This window comes from Balaenoptera musculus, chromosome 8 (genome assembly GCF_009873245.2).
Source record: "Balaenoptera musculus isolate JJ_BM4_2016_0621 chromosome 8, mBalMus1.pri.v3, whole genome shotgun sequence".
Taxonomy (NCBI): Eukaryota; Metazoa; Chordata; class Mammalia; order Artiodactyla; family Balaenopteridae; genus Balaenoptera; species Balaenoptera musculus.
This window is the reverse complement of record NC_045792.1, coordinates 10,241,063-10,268,884: the sequence shown is the minus strand read 5'-3', so window position 1 is coordinate 10,268,884 and position 27,822 is coordinate 10,241,063. Positions and strand designations below refer to the sequence as shown.

At 40.8% G+C, this 27,822-nt stretch overlaps 1 protein-coding gene across 1 annotated transcript; it reads left to right on the top strand.

The window, feature by feature from the left end:
- The first annotated feature begins 39 nt into the window (after nucleotides 1-39).
- CRTAM (cytotoxic and regulatory T cell molecule) lies at nucleotides 40-25,937 on the top strand. The gene is made up of 10 exons (XM_036861534.1): nucleotides 40-85; nucleotides 7,079-7,225; nucleotides 9,451-9,603; nucleotides 11,354-11,494; nucleotides 12,745-12,906; nucleotides 17,180-17,260; nucleotides 19,247-19,330; nucleotides 21,147-21,293; nucleotides 23,168-23,254; nucleotides 25,067-25,937. Exons 1-10 carry the CDS (start codon nucleotides 40-42, stop codon nucleotides 25,195-25,197), a joined length of 1,179 nt encoding a protein of 392 aa, XP_036717429.1. The 3' UTR covers nucleotides 25,198-25,937.
- Nucleotides 25,938-27,822: the final 1,885 nt, after the last annotated feature.

The window sequence follows — 27,822 nt, the reverse complement described above, 5'->3', positions numbered from 1 at the left end:
AGAGGAAGCTGACAAAGTGTGGCAGCAGCACAGCACAGTATGTGGTGGAGGCTTTGCAGCTTGCTGGCTTGGTTTCCCTTACAAGGTAAGGACTTCGAGCTCATGTTTTTTGATGTTCAGTTGACCTAATGTTCGAGCACATCTATCTACCAGTCAACTGCTCTCACGGAGGACCGACTACAGAAGCAGCTCAGGTAAACCTGCCACTTTCCACGCCACGCCGAAATCACACATCTGAGGGATGTTACTGGATTTATTGAATCTCTTGTTCAGTGGCTACAGGGTCTAGAAAGGGTCATTGTAGTGTGTGTCTCTGTGGAATCTGTGTTATGGCAAAGTGTTAACAAGCTTATTGGTTCTGTCTTTTAAGGGTATACCAGTGGAAAGGGCATCTGTTTGGGATTTTTTAAAACTTCCTTGTCGTATAAGCCTTAGCCAAATAATTTAATTTCTCTGAAACAGTTTCCACATCTCGAAATGAAGATGATAACAATGTTTGATCTACCAAACTAGATTGTTATAAGCATCAAATTTCAAATGTGAAAGTACTTTGAAAGTGGCAAAGTGCGATATAACTCTTAATTCGTTCAGATCATGATGATCCCAGTGAAAACTTTGTGCTTATTTTTTGAGTCAGTTATACTTTACATTTCATTATAATTTTCAAATGTGATTTTTTGATGCTTAATTCTTTTTTTTTTAAATTTTATTTATTTATTTATTTATTAATGGCTGTGTTGGGTCTTCGTTTCTGTGCGAGGGCTTTCTCTAGTTGTGGCAAGCGGGGGCCACTCTTCATCGCAGTGCACGGGCCTCTCACTGCTGCGGCCTCTCTGTTGCCGAGCACAGGCTCCAGACGCGCAGGCTCAGTAATTGTGGCTCACGGGCCCAGCCGCTCCGCGGCATGTGGGATCCTCCCAGACCAGGTCTCGAACCCGTGTCCCATGCGTTGGCAGGCAGATTCTCAACCACTGCGCCACCAGGGAAGCCCCCGATGCTTAATTCTAATGTAGTGTTTTGAACATTAAAGAAAGACACAGTTACCTTTTTAGCGCAGGTCAAATTATTCCTACCCAAAAGTGGGGGCAGGCTGTATTGTTCCTGAATCTCTGATTGCAACTTGTATCATTTTCTTGCAAAGGAAATTACACATATACAGTGTTGCTTGCTTGTTGAATGTTTGTTTCCAAAACTGAATGTATTGTTGTGTTCTAAGTAAAGCAGCTGTCCTTCTAAATCTTCATTCACCACAGAACTGCATCTGAAGAACAGTATTTTTAAAAACTAGATGTCCTACTTTACATAGTACTTCAATTTCCTATCTTATACACTTCAATTAGTGCCCTCTTTTTTGGTCCCTGCATCGTGAGGCACTTAATAAAGATTCAATTTTTGTAATAAATAATAGTTTCTTCAATAAGTGTCTTGAAGAAGAGCTAATACCTTCAGAAAAAGTACCTTTAGATGGCTAAAATTAGAATGCTTTCAACTATTCCCAAGTTTAAAGCCTTTAACTGACGCTCACTTTTTCAGGACTCGAGTTATTCCCTTATAAAAATACCTCACAGAAATAAGGTTTTAAATAAAAAACTGCAATAATCATATCCTAAGGTAAACCTAAGATAAGACTTTCAGGATATAACTTATTCAAATACTATTTATAAAGAAAGGGGAGAAGTATATTTATTGTATCGGGCACAGTGCTGGGTACTATATGTTATTTCATTTATCCTAGCAAAAATACTGAGGGAGGTATTCATAGCCCTAATTTACATATGATAAAATTGAGGTTACAAGAAATTAGAAAACCTGCCCAAGTTTTCACAGCTAGTAAATGACAATGTAAATATCAGCAAAGCACATAGTAAAAGTATTGTCTCATGAAAGTTTTCAGTGAGTGTGTGTGTATTGGGTTGTGATAGAAAATGTGTTTCTTAATGTGGATCAAAAATTTGAAAGCTACAATTTACACAACTTGGAAGATTCATTCTTGAAAAATCCCAAACTGAGACCTCATCCAAAGGGCCAGCCAGAGGGCATCTAGGCTCAGTGGTATTTGGGAACCAATTGCCCACTCTATCCTAAGCTTACTTACGCCCATCAGAGTCCCAAACAGGAAAGGAGCTGACCATGTTGCTTTCTTACCAGCAAAAGGGCAGCAAATCAGCAGTTTGGGCAACATAAATTGCCAGCTGCTTTTAGCTAATTGAGTTACGGGAAGATCACTACACCTTCTTCCACTGCACAACTTCTATGGGTGCCAAAAACTTATAGACCAAAAAAAAAAAAAAAGTCCCATAATCTTGGAGCCTGCCCTCTTATCAAGGCTCCTACTGGCAGCCCCTAGGGTGGGTAAAACACAGTAAGAATGGAGAATTTTTCAAATTCTTCCCATTTACCTATATTGTAGATGATGAAAATCCACCAATTTGCACCCTCTATTCTGGTTGTTTAGTGGAGAGTAGGATGCAGGAAACAAAAAACAGCTGCAAATTGAGTAGGGTCCTCCTGATACTTCCTTTGACCAGGAAAGAGTCATCCATTTACTGAAATGTTGTTGAGACAGATTCTTTAAAGCTATACTGGAAATAATTTGATTTTGAGAAAGTCTGATTCATTTTCACACTCGTAATTTTCTCTATCAAATCTATCTAAAGAATAATAATAATGCCTTTTTGTAATGATCTGAATCGAAGCATATTTTGCCTGCTAACCTCATAAGAGCCAAGCAAATACAGCTCTGGTTTGGGAATTAACTCACTGTGTGTCTCTGGTTTTAACCTAGCCCATCTTTATTATTTAACATAACAAAATGAGCATCCTATTAAAATATTTATTACTGAGTATATACATTTACTCATGATTAGCCATTGATCGAAAAAATACTTAAAATGTTACGTTGTGTTAGGCCCTGGGAATATAAAAGGAATGACTAGCAAACAACTTTTGTACGAGGAGCCTGTAATCTACCCACAGAGACATACTTGTAACCAAAAAAGTAATGTGTGAAGTGCTGTAAGGGAGGTTTATTCGAAGCCTTTGGGGATCTGGAGGAGAGAGGAGCTTGCTGAGGGGAGGGAGAGGCTAAAGGCTGGTTGGGTAGCTTTGACAAAAGTGGTGTAATTTGACTTGAGCCTTGAAGGAGCTAAGAAAGGCGTTCTAGGCTGAGAACAGCATGGACAAAGGCAAAGTATCTTCTTGAGCCTGGAACTTTCTGGAAACAGCAAGTAGCCATTTGCATGGAGCATCTGGAAGGGAGTATCAGCAAACGAGACTGGAGGAAAAGATGGGAGTCAAGTTATCTGGAATTTTGGCCTGACTCTTACAGGCAGTGGGAGCCATAGCAAATATTCTAATAAAGGAATCAAACGATCCAATTTATACCTTTTAACTGTGATTCTGAAGCAGACGAGGATGATGAATTAGAGGGAGTGGAGGCTAGAAGGAGGTTATTGCAATGGTCCAAGAAAGAAACAATGGAGGTGGTGATAGTAGTGAAAAAAAGAGGAATGAATTGATTAAAGAGATGTTCTGGAGAGGGAAGAGGCTGGGGTGCCTTTCAGATACCTGGCCTGCAGTGGCTTGGGATGACACTGGTGGCTACAGGGAACTACCAGAGCGGAGCAGGTGGTGTGTCTGTGCTTGGTGTGTGTGGAGCACAAGGGACAGTACAAATGATGCATTCCAACTGGACGTGTTGAATGCGGGGTCCCTGCAGGACAGACTGGCTCTCTTCTGGAGTTTTAAAAGTTATTGCATGCAATAATTGGGCTACTAAGAAAAAGAAAGAATATCTTACTCTTTCTTCAGCCTACCGTGATGACCTAGAGTAGGGTGGACACACTGCAACTCCCCAAACCTTCGAAAAAACCAAGGACTCTTAGGAGCTGCACAGGTTTTATCTACGGGCGCTTTGGTAGGTAGCTGTGGCTGTTGCTTGCCCTTCAGCTGAAAGGTCAGTCGCGCGTACTTTGGCACGAAGCCATTCCACTCATAGGACAACTGGTTCACGCGGTGGGGGTTGGAGATGATGGTGAAGGTCACAGGATCCCTTTCCATGTATAAACCAGTCACACAGTCACAATCTATAGCTTCAGACTTAACTAGCGGCCTCGTAACACATGGCTGTGCATGGATGGATAAACCCAGTCATGGAGATAACGCCCAAGCCCAGCAGTCAATAATCCACTCAGTAAACATGACGTACCAGCAGTGAGTGGTGACCTTCCAGGAGAGACATCACAGCGATTCATTGTCAAGCTCTGTATGTCCAGCATTTGGGAGTCACGTCGGGCTCGTTTGTGGGTGAGAAGTCTGAAGCCCAGACAGGGAGAACTAGCAAGTAGGCACAGGGCACTCAGGGTCTACACTAGAAAGCCTAAGGGTGAATAAGGATATACATGTCTTTAGAACCTGTAGGGGAGGAAGTGGTGAGCAAAGAAGATACCCCTCACCCCATCCCTCTGACAAAGAAGGTGAAAGTTTGACTCTAAACTTAGGTGAAAAAAGATTTTAAAGACGAATTCCACTGTAGTTTTCAATGGCAACAAGAGGATCATGGGGAACTTTTTTCTTAGAAGACGTGCCATCAAAACTTAGGTACCCACTGTGCTCCTCTTCTACCCTTTGACGTGACTTAGACACATTAGACAATATTTTTAAGCACTACCACTGAAGCAGTGTGGCTCAGTGACTTCTCATTGGGCTAGTCTTCCTTTCTACAATGATTTCCTGTCTCTGAATCAAACACAGGGTCTACATGACAGCACTGCAAGATAAGTCGGCTTATAAAGCCAGAAGCAAGGCTAGGAGCCAAGAGTAGAGGAAACGACTAGTATTCTATGCCTCAAACACAGCCGTTTCCATCTGGAACTCAGACACCTATTCTTGTGGTCAGCAGCTGATCCTGAATTCTCAAAAGCAAGAGCAAACACTCATCTTGGGAGATAAAATTCTTTAGCATATGCTAAAAAGCCATACTACCTTTTAGTACAATTTTTAAGACACTGTGAGAATCAAATGACATTATTTAATTCATAAGCATGCATCCCAAGAAAAAGACAATGATGATATACACCTTTAAAATGGGAAACATTTATTCATAAACAGGCAGCAGACAAATCTCGCCACTCCCTTCTCCCCGAATGTGGGCTTCCTGTCTAGACAATCATTTTACCAAAGGTAAGAACATTGGCAAAAGTTCTAAGTGTCCATTTCTGGCCCGAAGGATGACATCAGGAGATGTTGCTTAACACAAGTTTTTATTCTATCATTTATTTATGCAGTAACTTCCCTCCTGCCTCTCAGTATTCTTACTAACAATAGGAGAGCATAGATATCTATCCAGTGCCTGCATTAGAGTGTCATCATGAAAGCTGGCATTAAACCATTACTTTCCAAGCTCAGAGTGTGATAGTTTCTGTAAGGAATGAATTTTAGAGAAATAGAAAACATAGTTATTGCCCTCTTGAAACTTCAATCTGTTTGTGGGAAGCAAGATAATGCACGAGAACTAGAAAGTAAAGCAGGAATCATAATGGAACGAAGCAATGCAAGTTAGGTCTAGATTCAAATTCTTGGTTCAAAAGTTGCTTAACCTTGGAAGAAATTCCATTGTCATTTCAAAGCATCTCTACTAATATTAGCCTTATTACTCGATTATAGGTTGATTTTATAGATGAGAATATTTCCAAATGACCTGCCTAAGCAGAATTCTGGCCTATGACTCAATGCTTTTTTGAAAATAATCTCTCTTTATTGATTCCTTGTTGTTCATCATAGTATTGGCTGATGATATGAGTGTTTTTCCATTAGGACTCAAACTGTTTTCCCATGAAAGTCAATATGAATACAATACAGTAATTCTGGGTTCTTATTGCCGGAGGCTAGGTTGAAATTAATGACCTAGGAATGGAACAAACTAAAAAGTCTGCACCAATTAATTCCCAGAGCTCTCCAAAGCGCTTTTCCTAATATTTGAAATTTATCTCAAGGAAATAAACTCCCTTCTTGCTTCTCTTTTTTTATTTCTTTTTTTTTTTAAGGTTTAAGGTGATGCAGTAAAACTCATTGCATTTGCTGTTCATATTTTATAACCCCACGGTATTCTTCTGTTTATGGAAGTGTTTGGTACTTTCACTGACAAGAATTGTCTCGTCCTCAGGAAAAAAAAATTTTTTTTAATTTAAAACTTGAAGAAATAACAAAGGGCAATAAATGTGCCAAATCGGCAATAAAGCCAATTTATTTTTCTATCAGTTTCTTTTTTGAGAGGATAACTTTGTAGCTGCTTAGAACCAATTGTTTCTCATTCTCTGGGGTTTGTGATTTGGGGAAATAAGACTCCCACGTTTGCCTGGGGAAAGCGCTGCTGTGGAATATTAAATCGGAAGAGATCTGAGAACATCTTCCCTCCGGTGGAGAAGCTCTTCTGCGGGTGGGGCGTACCTACTCACCGTGATGGGCAGCTCCGTAATTCCCAAGAGCCCGATGGGAAGTAACATTCTTTCCTAGAATCCAAGACCCCCAATTTGTACTTGAAGACACAAGTCGCCTGTTTTATAAACAGAGTCCAGAAAGGCTGAGTTTTCCGGGATCTCATCACTTAGGTAGTCTGACCTAGTTACGTGAGCATGGGCTTGCCAGCCTGCACACGTGGGCACAGATGCCAGCCCCAGGACCTCTATGACCTTGAGCCTCTACTCCCTCATCGTCAAGTGAGCAAAATAATTCTTCCTCTAGAGGGTTAGTTTGAAAGTTACGTTAAATATTGGTAACATGGAAGACACAATTCCCGGCATATGGCAGGGCAAATGCCTAATAGATGTTCAACTTTCTTCCCATCAAAACCCACCCTTTCATTCAGACCTCTTTCGAGAGACGTCTTTACTGCCCCTGCACACCGCGTTCCCTCCCTTCCTCGCGTTTTTTGATGTTGACTTACGTTTTGTTTCTCTAAGAAATGTGTAGTAAATGACCAAATGATGAATGAGGTTGCGTTGAGTCTAAACCCCTGCCTCAGCTCGGGAGTGGTGTGGCCCGTGCCAGCGTGACTGTCCCCAATTCTCTTCCTCTGCAGAGGCCTTTCGGACCAGCCACACGGAAACCGTCACCGTGGAGGAAGGGCAGACACTCACTCTAAAGTGTGTCATTTCTCAGGCGGAGACCACCTCCCTGCAGTGGCTGGCCCCATCGGGCTTCACCATTTTCTTCAGTGAGCATCCCGGTAAGTGAAGGAAAAGTAAATCACTGCCAGACCTCAACCTGAGGGATTTTCCAGACAGACAGGTTGGTGGGACAGAAAGCACGCATGAGTCACCCAAACGGTGGGCTTGGTTCCACCCACTGTGGCATGTAAATAGCACCCAGAAGCCTGTTATTTCACACGCGGATGCTTTTTTTGACAGGAAGTCTGAAATGGAAACCCCACCAAAACGGTTGGTAAAGGGGGCTCAAATGACAAAGTACGTTTCCATCATTCCACCTCACCCCCATGTCACTTTTTGACTCTCAGCGACCATGAAAACCACCAACAGCACGATGACAGACGGGTAGCAGACTGACAGACCGGGGGGCCTTTGGTCCTCAGGCAGCCAACACATCACCCCACATCTGGAGCCAGCTACTTTGTTTTCCATCTGAGCAATCCAAAGCCGCATCTCAAAGCCTCTTCCAGATGGCTCCCCTTCTCTTGTTGGTCTTAACAGAACCTTTAGATCACTAGGCGATAGGAATTGACAGGACATATTACTTTGAAAAGGAGGGCAATCTTCCTCTCTCAGAAATACACATTGAGTCCTAGTTGCCTGAGATGGAAGAGGACTCTTTTTTTCCCCAATTTTATTAAGATATAATCGACATACAACATTGTATTAGTTTAATGTGTACAACATAATAATTTGATATATGTATACATTGGAAAATGATGCCACAATAAGTTTAGCTACGATCTGTCACCTCATGTTACATTTTTTTTTTTCTTGTGGGAAAGGATTTTTAAACGTCTATTTAGTTCATCTCTTTGGGCAGGATTTTATGAAACCCTCCCCTTTATGAGACCATTTTATATCTCCATTTAATACTCCTAACTGTCAAATGTTTGGAAAAGTCTCCAACACAGCAAATTTCATTCTGCTTTATACAAGCAGAGCCTCTAAAAAAATTTGATGTGCTTTGAAAATGTTATTAAATATTGACAGGTTCAATGTAAAATAACTATATTATTTTAAGCTAAATCAACTAGATTCTGATAGACTAAGTAGATATTAATTGTTAAAAGTTCTGAGAGGAAAATTTACGTAGAGAGAATTCTGTTAAATAATGCTTTCTGTTGCTTTGTTTTGGGTAAACTGGGAGAAGATGGACGTTCTCAAATTTCTGCAACAGGATGCCTTGATCTAGCTTGATGGTTCTCGACCAAGGGTACTTTTTGCCCTCTGGGGGACATTTGGCAATGTCTGGAGATAGCTTTGGTTGTTATAACCGGGGAGAGGCAAGGGGATCCGGACTCTAGTGAGTAGGGATGCTGCTAAACATCTCATAATGCACAGTGTAGTCTCCCCTCCCAACAAAGAATTATGGACTCAAATGTCCGTAGTGCTGAGATTGAGAACACCTGAATTCCACCTCAGGTAACATCAGTGTCCCAGGACACACAACAATTATTCCAGATGAGAAACAACCTTCCTTGGTCAGCCATTCACAATTTAACTATTTTAGGCTTGTTCACATTATAAATCTTAACATTAGAAAAAATAAAACCACTCATTTAAGGAGCCTCTGATTTGCTAAACGACCTTTGACCTGAGATGGAAATCCCAGGTCAAGATAGAATCAAAAGGAACACTTGCTATTGGCTAGAACTTTCTGGAGCTGTGGGGGATTTTATGTTGGGGTTTGTTTGTTTGTTTGTTTGGCCATTCCTTAAACATTTGGAAGGACTAAGTCGTCATCTTTGGGAAACTTCAAATAATAATGAACTTTTAAAAATTAAAAATAACAAGCACCTAGCTGGAGCAATGAATATCAGTGCATTTATTTTCCATTCAGCACATACACTGTGACAAGACAATCACAAATGAATCAGATTTCAAAGACGTAAATCCTAGTGGGGCATTTTCCATAATGTAAAAAAAAAAATATTTAACATCCTCCTGCAACCTGAACCCTTTGCCAGCATAGGGCTCTTAATTTCCTACAAGCATAAATAAAGCAAATTGCTTATTTCACAGATCCTAGAATCAAAATATTTCATTTCCTAAACTAACTTCGAACTATTCAAGGCCTCCAGCTGGTAACACCAGAATTTGGAAAGCAGCTCAGTTGAAGATGGGACATTTGTTCCTTTAAAGTGTGAAAATCAAAAGCTATTTCTGTGAGTAATCAATCCACTGCGAGTCTGCATTCATCTGATATCTCTCCTCATAATAGCTCTTTTCCCCTCTTGTACAGCTTTAAAAAATTCCAAATACCAGCTTCTTCATTACTCCTCCAATCAGCTCGCCATCAGGGTGCTGAATGTAACACAGCAAGATGAAGGCGTGTACAAGTGTCTGCATTACGGCACCTCCGTGAGAACAAAGGAAGTGAAAGTGATCGTGTTAGGTAGGTGCCCGAATGCCAGTAAACCCAGCCTGGGAACAATATACTTAGGAATGTGATACACCATTTTAAAACTTAATATTTTAGTTAAAACGTGTTGCCTAGAGCAAGGCATTTCCTGGGCACCTTTGCCATCTTTTGTTGAAAGGAAAACAGCATCTTGGGTGGCAAGCCCCAGACTAAAATGTGAATTTGTGAAATTTGTCTTTGGCATCAACTAAATTTTCTCTGCAGGGAACTAAAAGGAAAGAAAACTAGTACTGGATGAGCCGCGACTCTGTGTCAGGCGTTGTGCTAGGCTGCAGAGAATCAAAGGCACAATCTCTGCCCACAAGGCGTTTGCACACTAGTTTAGGAAGGCGCAAAACACATACGGACATCAAGCAGAAACTTCTAACAGCACATCCTAAGATGGCATGAATTCAGATGTAACTGCACTGGACAATCAGCTCACATCCTCTACAAAACAAGTTCCTCTCTTCTGTTGCGGGCGGGTGGGTGGGTGTGGGGTTGGGAGGCACGGATAGGAAGGCACAGCTCCCGATCGATCGGTTGGAACTTGCTCAGCTCTGCAGATGGTCAGCTGTGTTCAGTGTAAGTCTTACTATCTTTACCCTTTTGCTTTTCGTGGCAGAACAGATCAATTAAAAACATTGCTTTTTATTGCTCTCTAAATAACATAAATCCACATATCAGACAAAGAATTTCTTAGACTTCTCTTCTTGCATTATTAGAGTGTGGTACCTGCCATAAAGTAAAGGCATGGTGACTAAGTCTCCAGGGACAGTGGCTCCCTAGGGGTTTTGAGAACCAATGTGACTCAGCTTAGGGACCACCTTCTCCCCATCTTACTGGCCACCCCAAATACCACTCTGGCTCAGACTGACTGTGTGCCCTGCTGAGCTCTCATAACACCCCATGCCTACCGCTGTCATTGCACTTAACACTTGGTCTTTCAATTAACAGTTTAGGGGCTGAGTCTATCACCAGACTGTAGCTCCTTGGAGGGCCTTGTCTTTTCCTTATTTGCATTGCCAGCATCTAAGGCATCTAGTGCATACTTGGAACCGACCTCATAATGTCTCAATGGCAGATGGATGAGTAAATAAACATGAAAGAGTGCAGTTCTGGACCACAGTGTGAGGTAGAATAGGGAAGAGGAAGAAGTAAGCCTAACTGAAAAGGATTTCCAAGACAGGAGTAGAAAGAAAAAGGGCCAGTGGGCCCTTTATAAGAGAAATGCATCTTTGATGTTAGGAGGGGACAGAGGTAACTTACGTTGAGGTGAGTCCTAGACTCATGAAAGTTTAGACCTGAAACAGCCAACTCATAAACCAGCTCCTTCATGTCACAGACAAGGAAACTGATATACCAAGAAGTTGTGGGATTTACCCAAGTGCTTACAATAGCTGGTGACAGAGACAGGACTAGAATTCAAGCCTCTATTCCTCACTTAGTGTTCTACCAGCCAAATACATTCATATATAACATTTAATAATTACTGTTAACAAAGTCTGCCTGGGAATTTCTAGAGACTAATCACACACTGGGCGACAAACATTCTGATTACAGCCAGAGTAGCTTTACAAGTACCTAAAAGCCCTTTAACTATATTCTGAGAAAGGTCAAGTAAAAAAATACGCCCATTATTTAGACCACCCCCTACAATGATCCCTGCAGATTATTAGGCTCTGTGCTTTGCTGATATATAGAGACCAGCTAATTAAGCAAAGAAAAATCAATTTTCTTCTAGCAACTCCTGTCACGCCAACCTTGGAAGTTTCCGTTAGCATGCAAAATGGAGAAGAACATGTCATACTGCAATGCTCCACTGTGAGAAGTAAGCCCCCTCCACGGATAACCTGGCTCTTAGGGGATGACATGGAGCTCCAAGGTAAGGGAAGAAGTGGTTCTCTTTCCTCCTTTGTTTTCCTTCCTATTTATATGCCGAAGGAATTTTTCAATGTTCTGGCACCCTCTGGTGGCAGAAGGGGCCAGAAAACACCATTCAGTATTTCATCAGTTGTTTGAAGACAAATTATCCTTACTAACCAATCAATACCATGCCATGGTTACATGGTTACATGTTTTTGTTTAAAACAAGGTAGAAAACTAAAATGGAATATTTATTATGGCTTCATAACATTTCATAAAATAAAAGGTACAATATAGCTATTACCTCTGAGCATAAACTTTGTAGCAGGCATAAAATTAAAAAAACGTTTAACAGGGACTTCCCTGGTGGCGCAGTGGTTAAGAATATCCACCTGCCAAAGCTGGGGACATGGGTTCGAGCCCTGGCCCGGGAAGATCCCACGTGCCGCGGAGCAACTAAGCCCGTGCGCCACAACTACTGAGCCTGCGCTCTAGAGCCCGCGAGCCACAACTGCGGAAGCCCGCACGCCCTAGAGCCCATGCTCCGCAACAAGAGAAGCCACCGCATTGAGAAGCCCACGCACTGTAACCAAGAGCAGCCCCCGCTCGCCGCAACTGGAGAAAGCCCGCGCGCAGCAACGAAGACCCAACGCAGCCAAAAATAAATAAAGTTATTTTAAAAATATACATTTAACATAATATATGTAATTGGAATATATATGAACTTGCTTATACCATGGAGTACTATGTCATACTGCCCACGACAGACAAAAATATTTTGGTAACAAAGAATCTAAGCTTTGAGCCTTTTAACTGAAGCAGGAAAACAAACTGTGGTGCTTGGGAACTATTTCTAGTTTGTTTACATTTCAACAGACATTCCATCTGATTTTATGTAACCATAGATTCAGTCCAGTGCCAATTCTGGACCTCTCCTTTAATTTGCCTTATTCATTCAACTTGAGTAAGGTCTTGGGCCTTTGTGTTTCACAACATTAGGCTATCTTTCCTGTGTAAACATGATAAGCTTTGGATTTTTTTTTTTTTTCCAGTAGTGCAGGGTTTATAGAGACTTATCCCCTCTTGTTCATCTGCTTCTCTTTGGGACTAGGGCCAAGCATGTCCCAGGCAGCTGGGGGAAGTTAGAGTGAGTTTAGAAGTCTAACAGGTTTGCCAAGATGTCAAGGCCATTGGTCTCTGAGAGACCCAAACACGTCCAACAGCATTAAACAGCCACAATCTCACATGCCTCTTTAAATTGCTCCATAGGTGAAACCCACCATGAATATGAAACTGATGGGAAGAAGTGTAATAGCACCAGCACACTCAGAGTTCACACATATGGCCAAAACTCAACAGCGAGCTGCATTATCCGACACAAAGGCCTGCAAGGAAGAAAACTGGTAGCACCTTTCCGGTTTGAAGATTTGGGTAAGAACCACCAATGACTGTCTTTAATTATTTTAAATTTACCTTAATATTACACTATCAAACAAAATTAAATGGATTAGGAAGAGCCCTTCAGAGTGAGCTCACGGTCAACAAGGCTTTCTTTAATAGCAAATTCCTTTAATGATTGAAATGTCTCCTGCTAGCCAACAGGGTTGCAACTGTTCTAACACTGAGAGGAACCCCCGTTGTGCAGAAAGCCTAGCAGAGTGCCATATGCAAACAGTGTCATGGTCGCTTTTTGATCATGACAGCTGGCATAACTTGACCTTAAATAGTTTTATTGCAGTCATGTGTTTGGAGAGATCATGTGAAGAATACTACCTCTCTGTACTTAACTCAAAAGGAGACAATATTAACTGAAATAAATCTAAACTTGTCAATATCATTTTATGTTAATATAACACTCATGTAGTCACATTAAGTCATGATCATGCTTTAGATTTATTTTGTTACAACCGTTTTGGAGATTTTAGTTTACCCATGTTAATATTCTGAGCAGAACACCAAAAAATAAAAATAATGAAAACTAAAAGAAAAAAAACATCAAACATTAAATGTGAAGAGGAGTTGCCTCCATTTTCAGAATCTCTCTTCTCTGATTCCTTCACCAAAAGTTTAAAAAGTAATTTCAAAACTATATAAAACTTTTTGAGCCAAGAAGTGTCCTATAAGAAGCAGCATGGGAACTTCCCTGGCGGTCCCGTGGTTAAAACTTCGCCTTCCAATGCAGGGGATACGGGCTTGATTCCTGGTCGGGGAGCTGAAATCCCACATGCCTCGCGGCCAAAAAACCAAAACATAAAACAGAAGCAAATTCAGTAAAGACTTTAAAAATGGTCCACATCAAAAAAATCTTTAAAAAAAAGAAAAGAAGCATGAATCACACATCTATCATTAATAAGAGTCTGACCTTCATTACTTTATAAAAGTTCTTCTCAGTGAGAAAAGAGATTCCTGGAGGATAAGAATCCACTCACACTAGTGAAGGAGGAAGCTGTTGGGTGACAGTGCATTTTGTTGAAAAAGCTCTTTATCAAATGAACTAACCAATGAGGAGAAGCACTTGTTAACGAGAACCTCTCTGTGGGAAAACTGTCACGCTGCCCTGTGGGTGCTGGTGCTGTGGCCAACAGCTTCCTGCTCACTACCCCAAGCTCGCCGCCGTTCACTTTCTCATCAAACCAAAAGCAGGTCTTGAGGAAGCTGGGTTTACAAGACTCAAGGGCCCACAGACCGGGCTGTACTGTAACCTGACGCAAATATTCCTTCCTCTTTGCTTTTTTTTTTTTTTAAGATTTTTTTTTTTTTTAATGCGGACCATTTTTAGTCTTCATTGAATTTGTTACAATATTGCTTCTGTTTTATGTTTTGGTTTTTTGGCTGTGAGGCATGTGGGATCTTAGCTCCCGGACCAGGGATTGAACCTGCACCCCCTGCATTGGAAGGCGAAGTCTTAACCACTGGACCACCAGGGAAGTCCCTCCTTCCTCTTTGTCATTCATTCCGGTCCCCAGCCTCCACCCCCGTCGGTGGAAGGGAGCACGTGGGGAATGTGGGAGGGTCGCCAAAGAGAAAATGAGGCTTTATTTATCTAAATGCTTCTGAAAGACTTTCGGATTTTAAATAAAAGAACCAACAATATCAAAAATATATATTTTTACTTGTCAGCAATTGTTCAAGCCATCTACAAAAATTACCGCTGAAGGGGAAATCACAGTTTCTCCTCCTTGATGGCCATAGTTCTATAGGACTAAAAATCATAGCCATAAAATGTTTCTAACAATAATAATATCAGGCTAAAACTTGACTTTTATTTATGATCTGATTGTCGATTATTTAGCACCACTGCCAGATCCCCAGTAAGTGTTCACAGAACAACACCAGGATCACCTGTTGGTGCTTCCAACTGTCTATGAATTCTTCTCTTTGACTAGCTCCTACATTGACCAACAGATGCTAGAAATCCGATCAGTAAAAGTTTGCTAGCTGAGGATGCCCAGGAACATATTTACAATAAGGATTCTGACCCTCTCATCTCCACACTCTGCCTGGTAGGAACAATGTTTACTTATTTATTTTTAAAATAATTAACCTACTTCAAATAAAGAGAAATGGCATATTTTTATGGAAAAACACTATATTTTGCAATGCCAAAAAATAGAAAAATGGCATTGTTTTACATTTTAAAAATCTTTTTACTATCTGGTTTAATAGAAATAGGTTCTCATAACTTCTGCATTCAAGCTCTTGCAATATGTTGTTTTGCTTAAACTATATAAAAATATTAGGCCTCACACAAAGTTGGAGAAGGGAAGAGTATTTGAATAGCCTTTTCAGATAATTGTGGATACTCTTCTTCAACGCTACACTAAAACTTGACAAGAGGTAGTTTCTTAAAGGTTAGCTGCTCTGTGGACTCCAGAACCACGTCAATGAACTTTTCATACTCCTGTTACATTAAAATCCATTGAACAAATTTGCTCTTTAAATGATCCAGGCACATCATGCCTTGGTCATTTGGAGAATATTGATTCATTGATTGATACAAATCTTTCAAATGTTGGCACATTTCAGTAACAAAATCACATCATTAATATCATCACTAATCTCATCAGAAGCCTAAATATTTGGAACCTGTCAAGGTCACAGTGGTGGATACAGGTTTTCCAAAACTCTAACTTGAAATGTGGCTAGTGCAACTGAGGAAGTAAATTTTTAATATTACTTGTTATTAATTTAAATTTAAATAATCAGTATAGCTAGTGGATACCATATTGGATAGCAGAGGTCTATAACATTCTCACCAACTAGGGAGATAAATCATCATGTACCAGTATCCACTTAATCAAAACAACATTCAGTGTAAATGAATCTATTTAGCAGTTTTGCTAAATAGAGGATAAATCAAAGTAAATACAAACTCCAGTGTGTGTGTATGTGTGTATATATATATATGTGTGTATGCGTACACATACACAGACTATTGTACATATATGCACAGTTGTATATATACACTATGGCATAGACACAATATATACAATGTGTATAGTATATATAGTGCATATAATATATATAACCTGTTTTGTACATAACTATATGGTTATCTGAATTCACATAGTATACATTATTCTAAATCTTAGTCATGATTGACAAATTTTATTCTACGCGTCCCCAGTAGTTGCCATATTATGCTCGTCTTATAATTTGCTTCCAGCACTTCTATTTGACTTGCCTTGAAGCTTTTCCTGCTTTACATTGCCAGCAGCTCTACTCTTTCTTCAGTTTTCTCTGGCTTCCTTGTGGCCGCAGAGCTTATCATCTATATTACTATTTCTCTAGTGTTTCCTAAGTGGTTCTTCTTTTCTCAGAGCCCTTGGCACGTGATTCAGGCATTTTTATAGTTTTCAAAAAATTTTAATGTTTGATTAAGAAAATAATTTTCAAAACCACAGAAAGTTCTTTGATTAAATAAAAGGGCTGAGAAACACTTGTAGATTCCATAAAGATATTACATATCAGTATCAATATTTGTAAATTCATAGGCACCATTTTTATAAGCTCCGTGGTTACAGGCCTGTTCATTGACTGGTCAAATCTATGCTAAGCTGAACCTCTGGAAACATTCCTAAACATTGTTTTATATCATACAATAGCATTTAGTAAGCACTGTGTTTAATAAATAGCCAGGTGTTGTGCTAAACATGTTATACAAATGAAATCATTTATTCTCACCAAAAAACTCCAAGAGGTAAATGTGTTAGTATCTCCATTTTACAGGTAAGAGAAAACTGAGCATCTGAGAGATTAGGAATCTTGTCCAAACTCACTCAGCAGCAGGCAAGGAGCAGCACTGGAATTCAACCCAGTCTGACTCCAAAACCACCTAATAAATAAGCAGGTAGATGTGTGATTGGATTGACAGACAGACAGACAGAGGGACTGATAGGTAGATGGATACAGATAAAGGCGGCGAATAGTCTTTGCCCACCACTGCCGAATGCACCACTCCACGGAGGTCCAGCCTGCTGCACTTCTAAGCCAGGCAGCTTAGCAGATGGACAATCAGCAGGACACAGATTCAAACACCAGAGCAAGAGCTGCAGAATTCTGCTGCACATAATTCTGAGGCTGCTGCAGAACCTCAGTGCTTACTAAAGAGCAGCCAAATACATTCTCCAACCTATTGTACTGAGCACAATGTGGGTAAAATTGCTCTCTGTAGTTGCAGAATTTTGTTTTTCCCCTTTCCTAGTTACTGATCAAGAGACAGCTTCAGCTGCCCTGGAGACAAGCTCTCCATCCTCTCAAGACCCTCAGCAGTCCACTAGTACCGGTAAGTATTGAAAAAAATATTAAAACTTAAAAAAAAAAAATCATGCCTCTTTGGGAAGGTCACTTTTCCAATTCTAAGTTTTAAGAACATTTTTTTCTTTTAATTTGTAATAAGACCATATAGGACCCCTTGCAACTGACTCCAGCTTTATGGTGACCTGGGGAAGCACCCTATCAGTTAGTGGGATGGGCTTCAGGGTAACTAACACCTTGTAAGTTCTCGCTCTCTCTCTCTCTCTCTCTCTCTCTCTCTCTCTCACACACACACACACACACACACACACACAACTGTGACATTTGAATTCCTCTGTGGTAAAAGGCAATGCTGAATTCATTTATAGGAGACTTGTTTTCCATCTAGAACAGACCAAACACAAAATAAAGACGTGGTAACAACAAAAAGCAAAAAGCAGAATCTGGAGTTTCGGTGTTGTCACTGAATAACAAAATCACCCTTGAAGGCTCATCGCTTACTTGGTTGTCAAGAACTCAGATAGTTTTTGATGACAGGATTGAACTATAAAGGGAGAAGAATTTAGAAAAACTGGATTATAATACCAGCTTTTTTAGGCAGTAAAGCACTAGATGGTTAGCTCTGGGCAATGATCATATATTTAACTTATCTTTGTATTTTACCTAGCATAGTATCTGGCAATAGCAGATACTCACAAAATGCAGTGTGAATGAATGAATGGATGAATGAATGAATGCATGCATGCCGTTGTCATGGTGCTTTGAGCAAGACAAGCCTCATCCAGAAAGGCATAAATTCCTATATGTCCTCTTTCTGTTTCAAATAGTGTCTCTATAAAAATGTCATGCGGTGGGAGAAGTGCTTTCATATCACTATCATGTTCATAGTTCTGAGTATGAGATCACATTTTTAAAATGTTTATCGTGAATAATTCTGAAAAGTAAATGTTTAGGTCCTTTAAACACTGATAAGTACATATGTACCACACATACACACACACTTTTTCTGCAGGGCGATGGAAACGGAAAAGATTATGAAGTGGAGCTGCCACCTCACTTGCTTTAATAATCCAATATTTTAAAACGTGTTTAGAATCTTGTTGTCTTTAAATTGGTTTACACCACTACTGAATAACTCAATTTCCTCCTCTGCTTTTTCATATATAAGATTTAAGAAATATGGCTTCTAAAATTCCTTTCAGCTTTCAATTTCTACAATTTTATTACTGTTAATAATACCCATTTTCAATAGAAGGGGTGGTTTCATTCCCCTTGGGGTCCACATCGTGGCGCTGTGCAATGGGCTAAAAACCAGGAGACGGCAGAGGAAAAAAAAAAAAGAAAAGGAAAGATAAACAACAAAATCGGAAAAAAAGATCTCATTTTTATAATTTCTCTTACCTAGCAAAAATCATCATAGTACATCCCACTTCTAAGGGGGAAGTAAGCATAGGTTTGAATGACAACTGAGCTGATTTTCAACATAAAAATCATTGCTTTGTGCATTTCGGGCTATGGGTTTTCTATCCATCAGGCTTGGGATGCCATTCTTCAGTGTTCAGTTGCTATCCCGAAGCACCCTAAAACTGTCTCAACTGATAGGCCTGATTCAGGAAGGAAGTATAAAATACTGGTTGAAATTTGGGGTTCTGAGTCTCAGTATTGGCTCTGCCACTTATTTGCTGTAGGACTTTAGACAATTTACTTAACTCCTCAAAACCTCTGTTTGCTCAGAGCTGTAGTGGGAAGTAATATATACCAAATGGTCAGTTTAAGGCCTGGCACAGAGTAGTGTTCAATAAACATTTACCTTAAAAAAAGGCAAACTGATCCTGACCATTTGCAACTATTTTTGGAAGAAGTCAGTATGAACTAATGACCTCGTTGTTGTTTTTTTAATGAGGATCACTTAATTTGGTTTCCAAAGCTGCTTTGGGATGGCTCTGTGCATATATACACACTACACAGTACATACATGGTCATATGTATATATCATGTCTTACTTTCACCTTAGTTGCAGTGATGGAAGATTCTAGTACATCAGAGATTGACAAGGAAGAGGAAGAACAAACCACTCAAGTCTCTCACTTGGCCACTGGTAAGTGTTCCCATCACTTATTTATTTAGCATAAACACTTGATGTTTTAACCTCTTAATCAATACATCCAATAGCCTTTTTCAGTCCTCATTATTTTTGACCTTTCTATTGGTCAGTCACTCCCTGTCCCTTTACTGAGTTGTCTCCCTGGCTTCCTTGACATACTCTGCCTGGTCCTGTTACTTTTGCTAACCACTCCTTCTCATGTCCGTTAGCTCATGTCCCTTCCTCCTCTGACTTCTTCTATGTAGATTTGATTTTACTTCTCCATCCTTGGTTATTGCCTTAATGCTTAAAGAGTTTTCCCATTCCCAAGATTGTTTCTGTTGCCACCAGGCAGAAGATTTCCATACCTGCATTTCCAGAACATTCTCCAGAGCATTAGTCCCTGTTTCATTCCATTTCCCACGTATCTCTGGCTGAATTTTCTGTCATCTCCTCAAACTCAACATGTCTAAAAACTGAACAGCACTTTTTCCCACAAAATCAGCTTGTCCAAAGCATCACATAGGCCCCAAACCTTGGTGACATCCTTCCCTCTTGTGTGTGTGTGTGTGTGTGTGGACACACACACACACACACACATAAAATCAATAGGTTCCCAAGGACTTTGGAGTCTTCTCTTTTAGGTATTTTGTCCACTATCACTGCCACCTCCCCGAGGCAGACCCTCATCGTGTCCTGCTGGAAGTATTGTAACTTTAGTTTCTCCCCTTGCTGTGCATTTTCAGCACCTACTATCAAAACATCCCTTTGCACTCATCACACGTATGTTCAGAAAACTGCTATGGCTCACGGTCCACAGCACGGAACGTGAGCCGTCAACCCTCCCTAAGGTGCTCTCTACCACCTACCTCTGCAGTCCTGTCTCTAGAAGGTCCTGACCAGAATACACATTTTTCTCTGAAAACTTCATCCCACTTTGATTGCCCTGCCCTTGTTTACCCTAACTGCCCTGATGAAAGGAAAAGTCCACTTCACTCCTCTCCTTACCCCTCCTTCAAGCCCAATATCCTCACTGAACACTTTCCTGACCAACTCAGGCACCACTCCTGCCTCAGAATCCCTGAACCCATTATTATATTAACACACGTGGGTCTAGAATTTGGCACAGATATCTTAATTCTGTTTATTTCTATTAACTTGTTTGTTTGCATATATACACAACTCTCCCGAAAACATAGGGATTGTGCCTTACGCAACTCTAAGCACAATGTTCTACACGTGGCTGACACTCCTCAATGGCTTGTTGGTTGAGATGACAGGGACCGTGAATGACATTTAGCAAAATTAGAGCCCATAGAATCAGAATTCTAGAAGGATCTTTAAGAGCTCATCGGGTTCATCTCCAGATGCCTTCATGGCGACCACATTTAACCTAGCCAAGATCAATGAAATTTCATTTTGTTTGCATAGTCTCACAAACTCCTTAACAATCTCTCTTGCTACTTTAACTACACTTTGCTAAAAATTCATTCCTTACATCTAATTTGTATCCCCTGACTATAATTTAATATGCTCACATGTTTCCGCTAGAAATGAAAAATAACTAGCTGGATATCTATGTAACTTTAAAACCTTTTTCAAATCATCCCACGCAATTGCTTTGTCTGTTTGTATCCCTGTTTGCTTGTTTTCAGAGAATAAATGACATGAATCTCTTTACTTTCAGGGTAAAGCTCTCTGTCGTCTCTTCCTCTCAGCTGTGTATTAGCCTCTACTATATTTTGCAAATATTGTGTATATTCCTCAGTGACAAAAAAAAAAAAAAAAAAAAACCCTCGAACTGTCTAAAATCCTTTCATTTTCCTTCTAGAAGCGAATCACCAGTTTGCGGGACTGACGAGGAAGAAGAGCGGCATCCTGTTGCTGACCCTCGTGTCCTTCCTCATTTTCATTCTCTTCATCATCGTCCAGCTCTTCATCATGAAGCTTCGGAAAGCACACGTCATATGGAAAAAAGGTGAGTGGGCAGAGAACCTGACGGAGGCTACAAGATGCTCAAACAATTGGCCAGCCCAAAGGGAAATTCTGTCAATTAAAGCTTTTCCATTCAATGCTGTACTATCTATTTGATGAGTGTTGTCATTCAAATAAGCAACTGTTTGTTTTGCAGTAAACACAGGATGTGATTCTCCAGTAACTATAGTTAAGGAGTGCACGACCAAGAGAAACTAGAGTAGCTCCAGGAATTGGCATTAAACTGTGGAGTCTTCTACTCACAAAAAGATACCAAATAGCATATTCATTCATTCATTCATTCATTCAATAAGCATTCATTGAACACCTGCTGTGTACCAGGCACTCTTCCAGGCACTGGGGACACATCTGCCAACAAGACAGACCGAGTCCCTGCTCTTAGGGAGCTCCTATTCTAGGAATGGTCAATCAAAGGTTGAATATAGGGCTTCCCTGGTGGCGCGGTGGTTGAGAGTCTGCCTGCCAATGCGGGGGACACGGGTTCGGGCCCTGGTCTGGGAGGATCCCGCGTGCCGCGGAGCAGCTGGGCCCGTGAGCCGCGATTGCTGAGGCTGTGCGTCTGGAGCCTGTGCTCCGCAGCGGGAGAGGCCGCGATGGTGAGAGGCCCGCGCACCGTGATGAAGGGTAGCCCCCGCTTGCCACAACTAGAGAAAGCCCTCGCGCAGAAACGAAGACCCAACACAGCCATAAATAAATAAATAAATTAAAAAAAAAAAAAATTAAAAAAGTTTAAAAAAAAAAAAGGTTGAATATAATAGACTGTTTTGGGTCCCATTCTTACTCTGTAGGAATGCACTCAGCCTCCGTCAACCATACGTTAGTAATTTTCCCTAAGCATTCTGATTTAAAAGTTTATTTCATTGGAAACAAAAACAAAATTATTTAGCTAGCATGGAAGATATCTACTAAAATGCAGACTCAACACATATCAGAAACAGAAGGGACCTTAGAAGTTACCCAGAGTAACCATCTGCTGTACTCATTCCCTAAATGTGTGCCGGGATTAAATCCCCTCTTTAATTCTGAGCGGTTGTTTAGACCTGGGCTGTTCAACACTGTAGCCACAACATGGCTAGTCAGCGTATGAACTGTGGCTCTTGAGAGGTGCTGTAAGGACAGAACACACACCCAACTTTGAAGGCTCAGTACACACACACACAATACGTCTAATAACACTATATTGAATCTACTAGTTAAATAAAACATATTCATTTCACCTGCTTCTTTTTACTTTTTGAGCAGGGCCACTAGAAAATTTTGAATTACACGCGTGACTTGCATTCTGGTGATCTTGGACACTGCCGATTTAGCCACATACGGCTTGAATACCTCCAGTAACAGAGAAATCATGATGTCCCATGGCAAAATACTACATCTCTGAATGGCTATGACCCTCTTAAAAGTACCACTTCTCCTAGTTTAATATCAATGTCTCGAGATATTCAGATGCACTAACATTTTCATCATAAATATACCTAAACACAGGGTCTGGCTTTCCAGCTGTATCTGCACGATAGGCAAATGCCATACTATCGTTTCAAAATCTCCCATTGATACTTCACCCCCATGCCTCTTTAAGGGCTACTGGAATTGTTTCTTCCCAAAAGACAGTACTTGATTCTAATCTGGGGTCATTTGACTTCCGCAGCTCTTATACTGCCTGGCACAGTGCCTGCAGGAATCATAGTAGAGAATAAAAAACGATTTGTTGAACGAATGAGGACATGAGGTATGGGGGAGGGAGTGATAAGCCCACTATGGTATAAAAACAGGTCTGCTCTTACTCAAAACGTACATTTCTGAATATAGATGATGCTCTGTGCACCAGAAATCAATAACAGTTTTCTCTTCCTGCAGAAAATGAAATTTCAGAGCACACTCTAGAAAGTTACAGATCGAGGTCAAATAACGAAGAAACATCATCCCAAGAGAAAAACAGCCAAAGTAAGTCAACCATGTGACCTGAGATTTGAAAAATGAGGTTAACTTGTTGCCTTTAATGAGGAGAATAAAAATCAAAGTTTGATTTTTAGCACAAGAAAAAGCAGATCGCATAAATCGTCTTGTAGAACTTGAGGAGATACATCTTAAAAAACAAAAAGTAGCGGTTAAGTTCGGGTAGCTGGAGGTATGCTCCTTTCGGAAGCCATCCCTGAGTCCTCGCTGTCACACAGAGGTAGAACCCTCCTGTGTGCCACAGTATCCTATATACACCTTTACAGTGAAACTCTTCCCACGCCAGACTGTCATGTGTGGTGTGTTAATTTAGCTACCACAGTACACCTCCAGGTGGTGACCAACTGGATCTACTCTATGTGTACCCCCAGATCCTAGCATGGGGCTTGGCACAGATGGAGTGCTGGATAAATTTGTATTGAATAAATGAATATAACGCTTAACTAATTCAAGCAGAAATGATCCAGGTCTTTTGGATGACTTCATTGCAATTCTTCAAGCAAAATATGAAAAGAAGAGTCTAAAAGGAGACTCTGTGTGTGTGTGTGTGTACTCTTGACAAAGATCCAGTAGAAAGAAGCTAGGAATACAGCAAAGCAAGAATCTTACACCTTCCAACCATTGTTTCCTCCATGCAAATTAACTTATTCTACCCGCCAAAAGTTGCAAGAAGATGCAGTGAGCTTTGCCACTAGTTCCTACTGGTTTTATTGAGGCTTTGTAAGAAGCATTTCTTTTACAACACCTCTGGCTTTGTTTTTGGTTTTGACCTAGCAGGGTGTGAAACGGAAAGAAAGACTAGCTGTAGTAGCAGGAAGAGGGGCACAAGTGAGAGGTCTGTGCGAGACCTGGGTGTGGGAGGGGAAAATGTGTGTCAGTTGCATACAGGCTGTTGTAGTACCACGCGTGTTTCTATAACATCCGTCTCCTCCCACGACTGGCAGGGGGAGAATGACGTCAGTATAACGTGTAACTGGGGTTGTTTCCTACGCCGATGCTCCCAGGCAAGGGGTACAGAACAGTGGGAGCAGAATTATAACCTTTAGCAGGAAAAGAAAAGCCCTCAGCTCAGCTGCTGAACAAGCAGAAGCCCTTGTAATTCACCTTTAAGAAAGTTTAAAATGAGTATCTATACAGAAGAAATGAACACAACATTGTAAATCAACTATACTTCAATAAAATTTTAAAAACAATTAAAAAAACAAAAGGAGCATCTGCACTCAGGACTGCCTCCCCAGAAAGGTCTGCCCCACCCCCGACTCCCTGGGGGGATGGGTTGCCACAGCTGTGGGAAGTTGCACTTTCTCCTGGGCTCTGACCCCCACTTCCACCCTCCTTCCCTCAGCACCCTCAAATCCAGCATTTCAACTCTATTGTTTTTGCTCACTTAAAAGGTACCTTCTGGAGCTGTTTCCAGGCTCTGTGTACAGAGTTGCATGGGCTTTCAGTGGGTCGCCCCAATCTTCTTTTTCCCATAAGCCCTCTTACTTTCAGTATGAAATTATGCTAAAGGCAATGTATTTTTTTGTCCAGCAATACATACGTTATTTGATAGCAGAGATGTCTATATATTTTATTTCAGGTTTATGAGCACATAGTTTACATAAGAAGACATTTTAAAAATTAGACTATAACAGGGCGTTCAAGACCATATATACACATCAGTGAATTTCAGGTTCGATTTTTTTTAACCCATTAACATTCGGACCTACAAACACCACGTGCAATCCACGTGTTTCAAATAAATGGGTGCAATGTTGTTCAAACTAAATGTTCGTGTTCGCCACGTTTTTCTTTCAGCTTCCCGCTCTAAGAGCTGCATGAACTACATCACACAGTTGTACTCAGAGGCAAAAACAAAGACGAAGGAAAAGGCACAACCTTCAAAATTAAAAGGAGAGCTCACGCATATACCAGAGAGCATCGTGTAGTGCTCCTTGCAACAGAAAACAGGATTTCAGGGCAGCCTCATCATCACCTCAGTGGAGCAGCCTGTGGGAAGGAGCCATCATGTAATTACCATCACATGAAAAAAAAAGTACTTTGCGTGCAATGCAAGACGGTGTCCTCCAAGTGTAATCTGCCCCCGACTCAGAGCAACAAATGAGGACTAACCCATGGACATAAAGCTTTGTAGTTAAAAGAAAAAAAGAAAAAGAAGAGAAAGAACCTGTGATGCCTGACACTACTTCAGAGCAGGAGGATTCTACTGAACTTTGGGATCAGGGTCAGTGTGACCAGCTAACATCTTACCGTAAAGGGAACAGGAGATATTAGATGCTGGGCTCTAGTGGAACTACTTTTAAAAAAATATTTTTTTGTCTTTCTTTCTGGTTTCCAAATAAAGAACTTCGGGATGAAAAGGACCCAAAGAAGGTCTCTAATCCTAGGAGCTTACTTTCAAGATGCACCTTAAGAAGCTGTAACCAGCCCATTCCCTGTCTGGGAGAAGTCATGCAAAACAATGAGTGAGACAGATAAGCATGAAGGTCCCAAGATTGATGCCCCAAGACACAAGTGCTAGTTCAAGGCAGACCCAAAGTTTCCATTTTCTTCTAATTGTCTTGCTAAATCACAAGAGTTGACCTGGTAGACAATGTTTTTACCAGGACACTTCATTACAAAAACACGTACAAAAGAAAATAATGAGTTGAATTTCCCGATTACTGACCTAATAGATGCTTTTTAAAAATTATTTAATAAAGAGCAGAATATGTATTTGTGTTTCTAGTGGTTGTTCCAAGTCGTATTCCTTCCTTCCTTCACTTTCACGTGTGAAAGTGACATGTGACATGTCTTTTTTTCCCCCCTAACATTTATGACATTTCTCATTCTTTGGACCTGAATAAACTAATTCTAAACTAATACCACCTGCCGCCCCTCCATTGCTCTACCACACGCATAAAAATTTTGAGTTTGTAATTTGTTACAGGGGCCAGATCCAGCCAGGCTGATTTTTTTCTCATGATAACATTTTTTTAACAATCACAAAATTACTGAAAGGCATAAAGATAGAATGAAACACTTTTCCCTCTAAACCACTGTACATTGACATGATGTCCTGTCACCCCCCAAATGCTTTAGTGTGTATTTCCTCCAAACAAGGACACCCTCCTGTATAACCACAGCGCAACCCCCAAAATCAGGAAATTAACATTGTCGTTTTTGTACTGCAGACCTCAGACTTCACCGATTGTCCCAACCCTCCCAGGGGATCCAGTTCAGAATCACATGTTTCATTTTCATCCCATTCAGTTTGGCACACAGTGCCTTCCCTTTCACGAGCTGGACATTTTTGAAGATTACAGGCGAGTTATCTTGTAGACCGTCCCTCGGTTTGGCTTTGTCTGATGGTTCCTCGTGGTTGGATTCAGGTTATGCAACTTTGACAGGACTATCACGTCAGGGATGTTTTGTTTGTCACATTGCATTTTATTGATCCCATTACTGATGATATCCACCTTGATCACTTGATGAAGGTGGTGTCTGCCAAACTTCTCCATTGTAAACTTACTCTTTTCTCCTTTCTAAGTTAATATTTTGTGGGGAGATGCTTTAAAACTATGTAAATATCCTGTTCCTCATCAAACTTTCAAGTTACTCACTTATTGATGGATACCCGTATGGACTTATGGTTTCCTCTGTTATTAAACAGGCTACAATCTGTTACTATCCTACGTTAGTCACTGGGTTATACTCTGTTACTGTCAAATTAATCAGCTGCTAATTTGATGATCAAATGTGGAAACAGGCTTTTGTGTCCTTCTTGTCCTCAAGCTTCGAGAACTTGCTTGCTTTCTGGTACAAAATATTCTAGGCTCATCTAAAACTTTTTCTGCCCCAGCCTTGTAATCAGCCATTTCTCTAAGGATCCCTGGTTCCTTTTAGTGGAAAATGGTACTTAGAAGCCAAAATCCAGGGAACAGGTGTATTCATTGCTTTGGGGGCATCATTGTTTTCAAGTTATCTCAGTAGACAGAGCCAGGGAATGTATGAGAATGCATACATACAGTGTATATATATATATATATATGTGTCCATGTATGGATATATTTAAATTTATCTATTGAAAACCATGTGTTTATTCTAGTTTTCCCCCTTTCTGTACTTGTAACTACCTTTTCTGAGAAATCCAGCTTTCATTATCCTTAACATATTCACTGATTTGCTCAATCCCCTGTATGTGAGCATCTCCCATCTCTGCTACTATCCTGTTCTCCTTGAGGATGTCCTTCTCTTCATGCTCGAGTTCTGACTCCCCACTCTGTGCCCCCCACCTCTCCTTGTGGATGCTCTCCTCACCAAGCATGGGCTCTGACCCCCGCACTGTCTGGAAGCCCTGGCCACACATTTAGTGCTGGATGGTAACCCTCCTCACCCACTCAGGCTCGGACCCTTCACGCTGGGCAGCCCTTCTAGGGGCACTGCCACCTCACAGGGCTGGGGCTCAGACACCCCTCTCCGGGCTTCCACAGCTTCTCCACCAGCTCCCCCTGTGGATGCCGACTTTGCTAGACCCCGCCTAATGACTTCAGGACTGAATTGTTCTGGAAGAG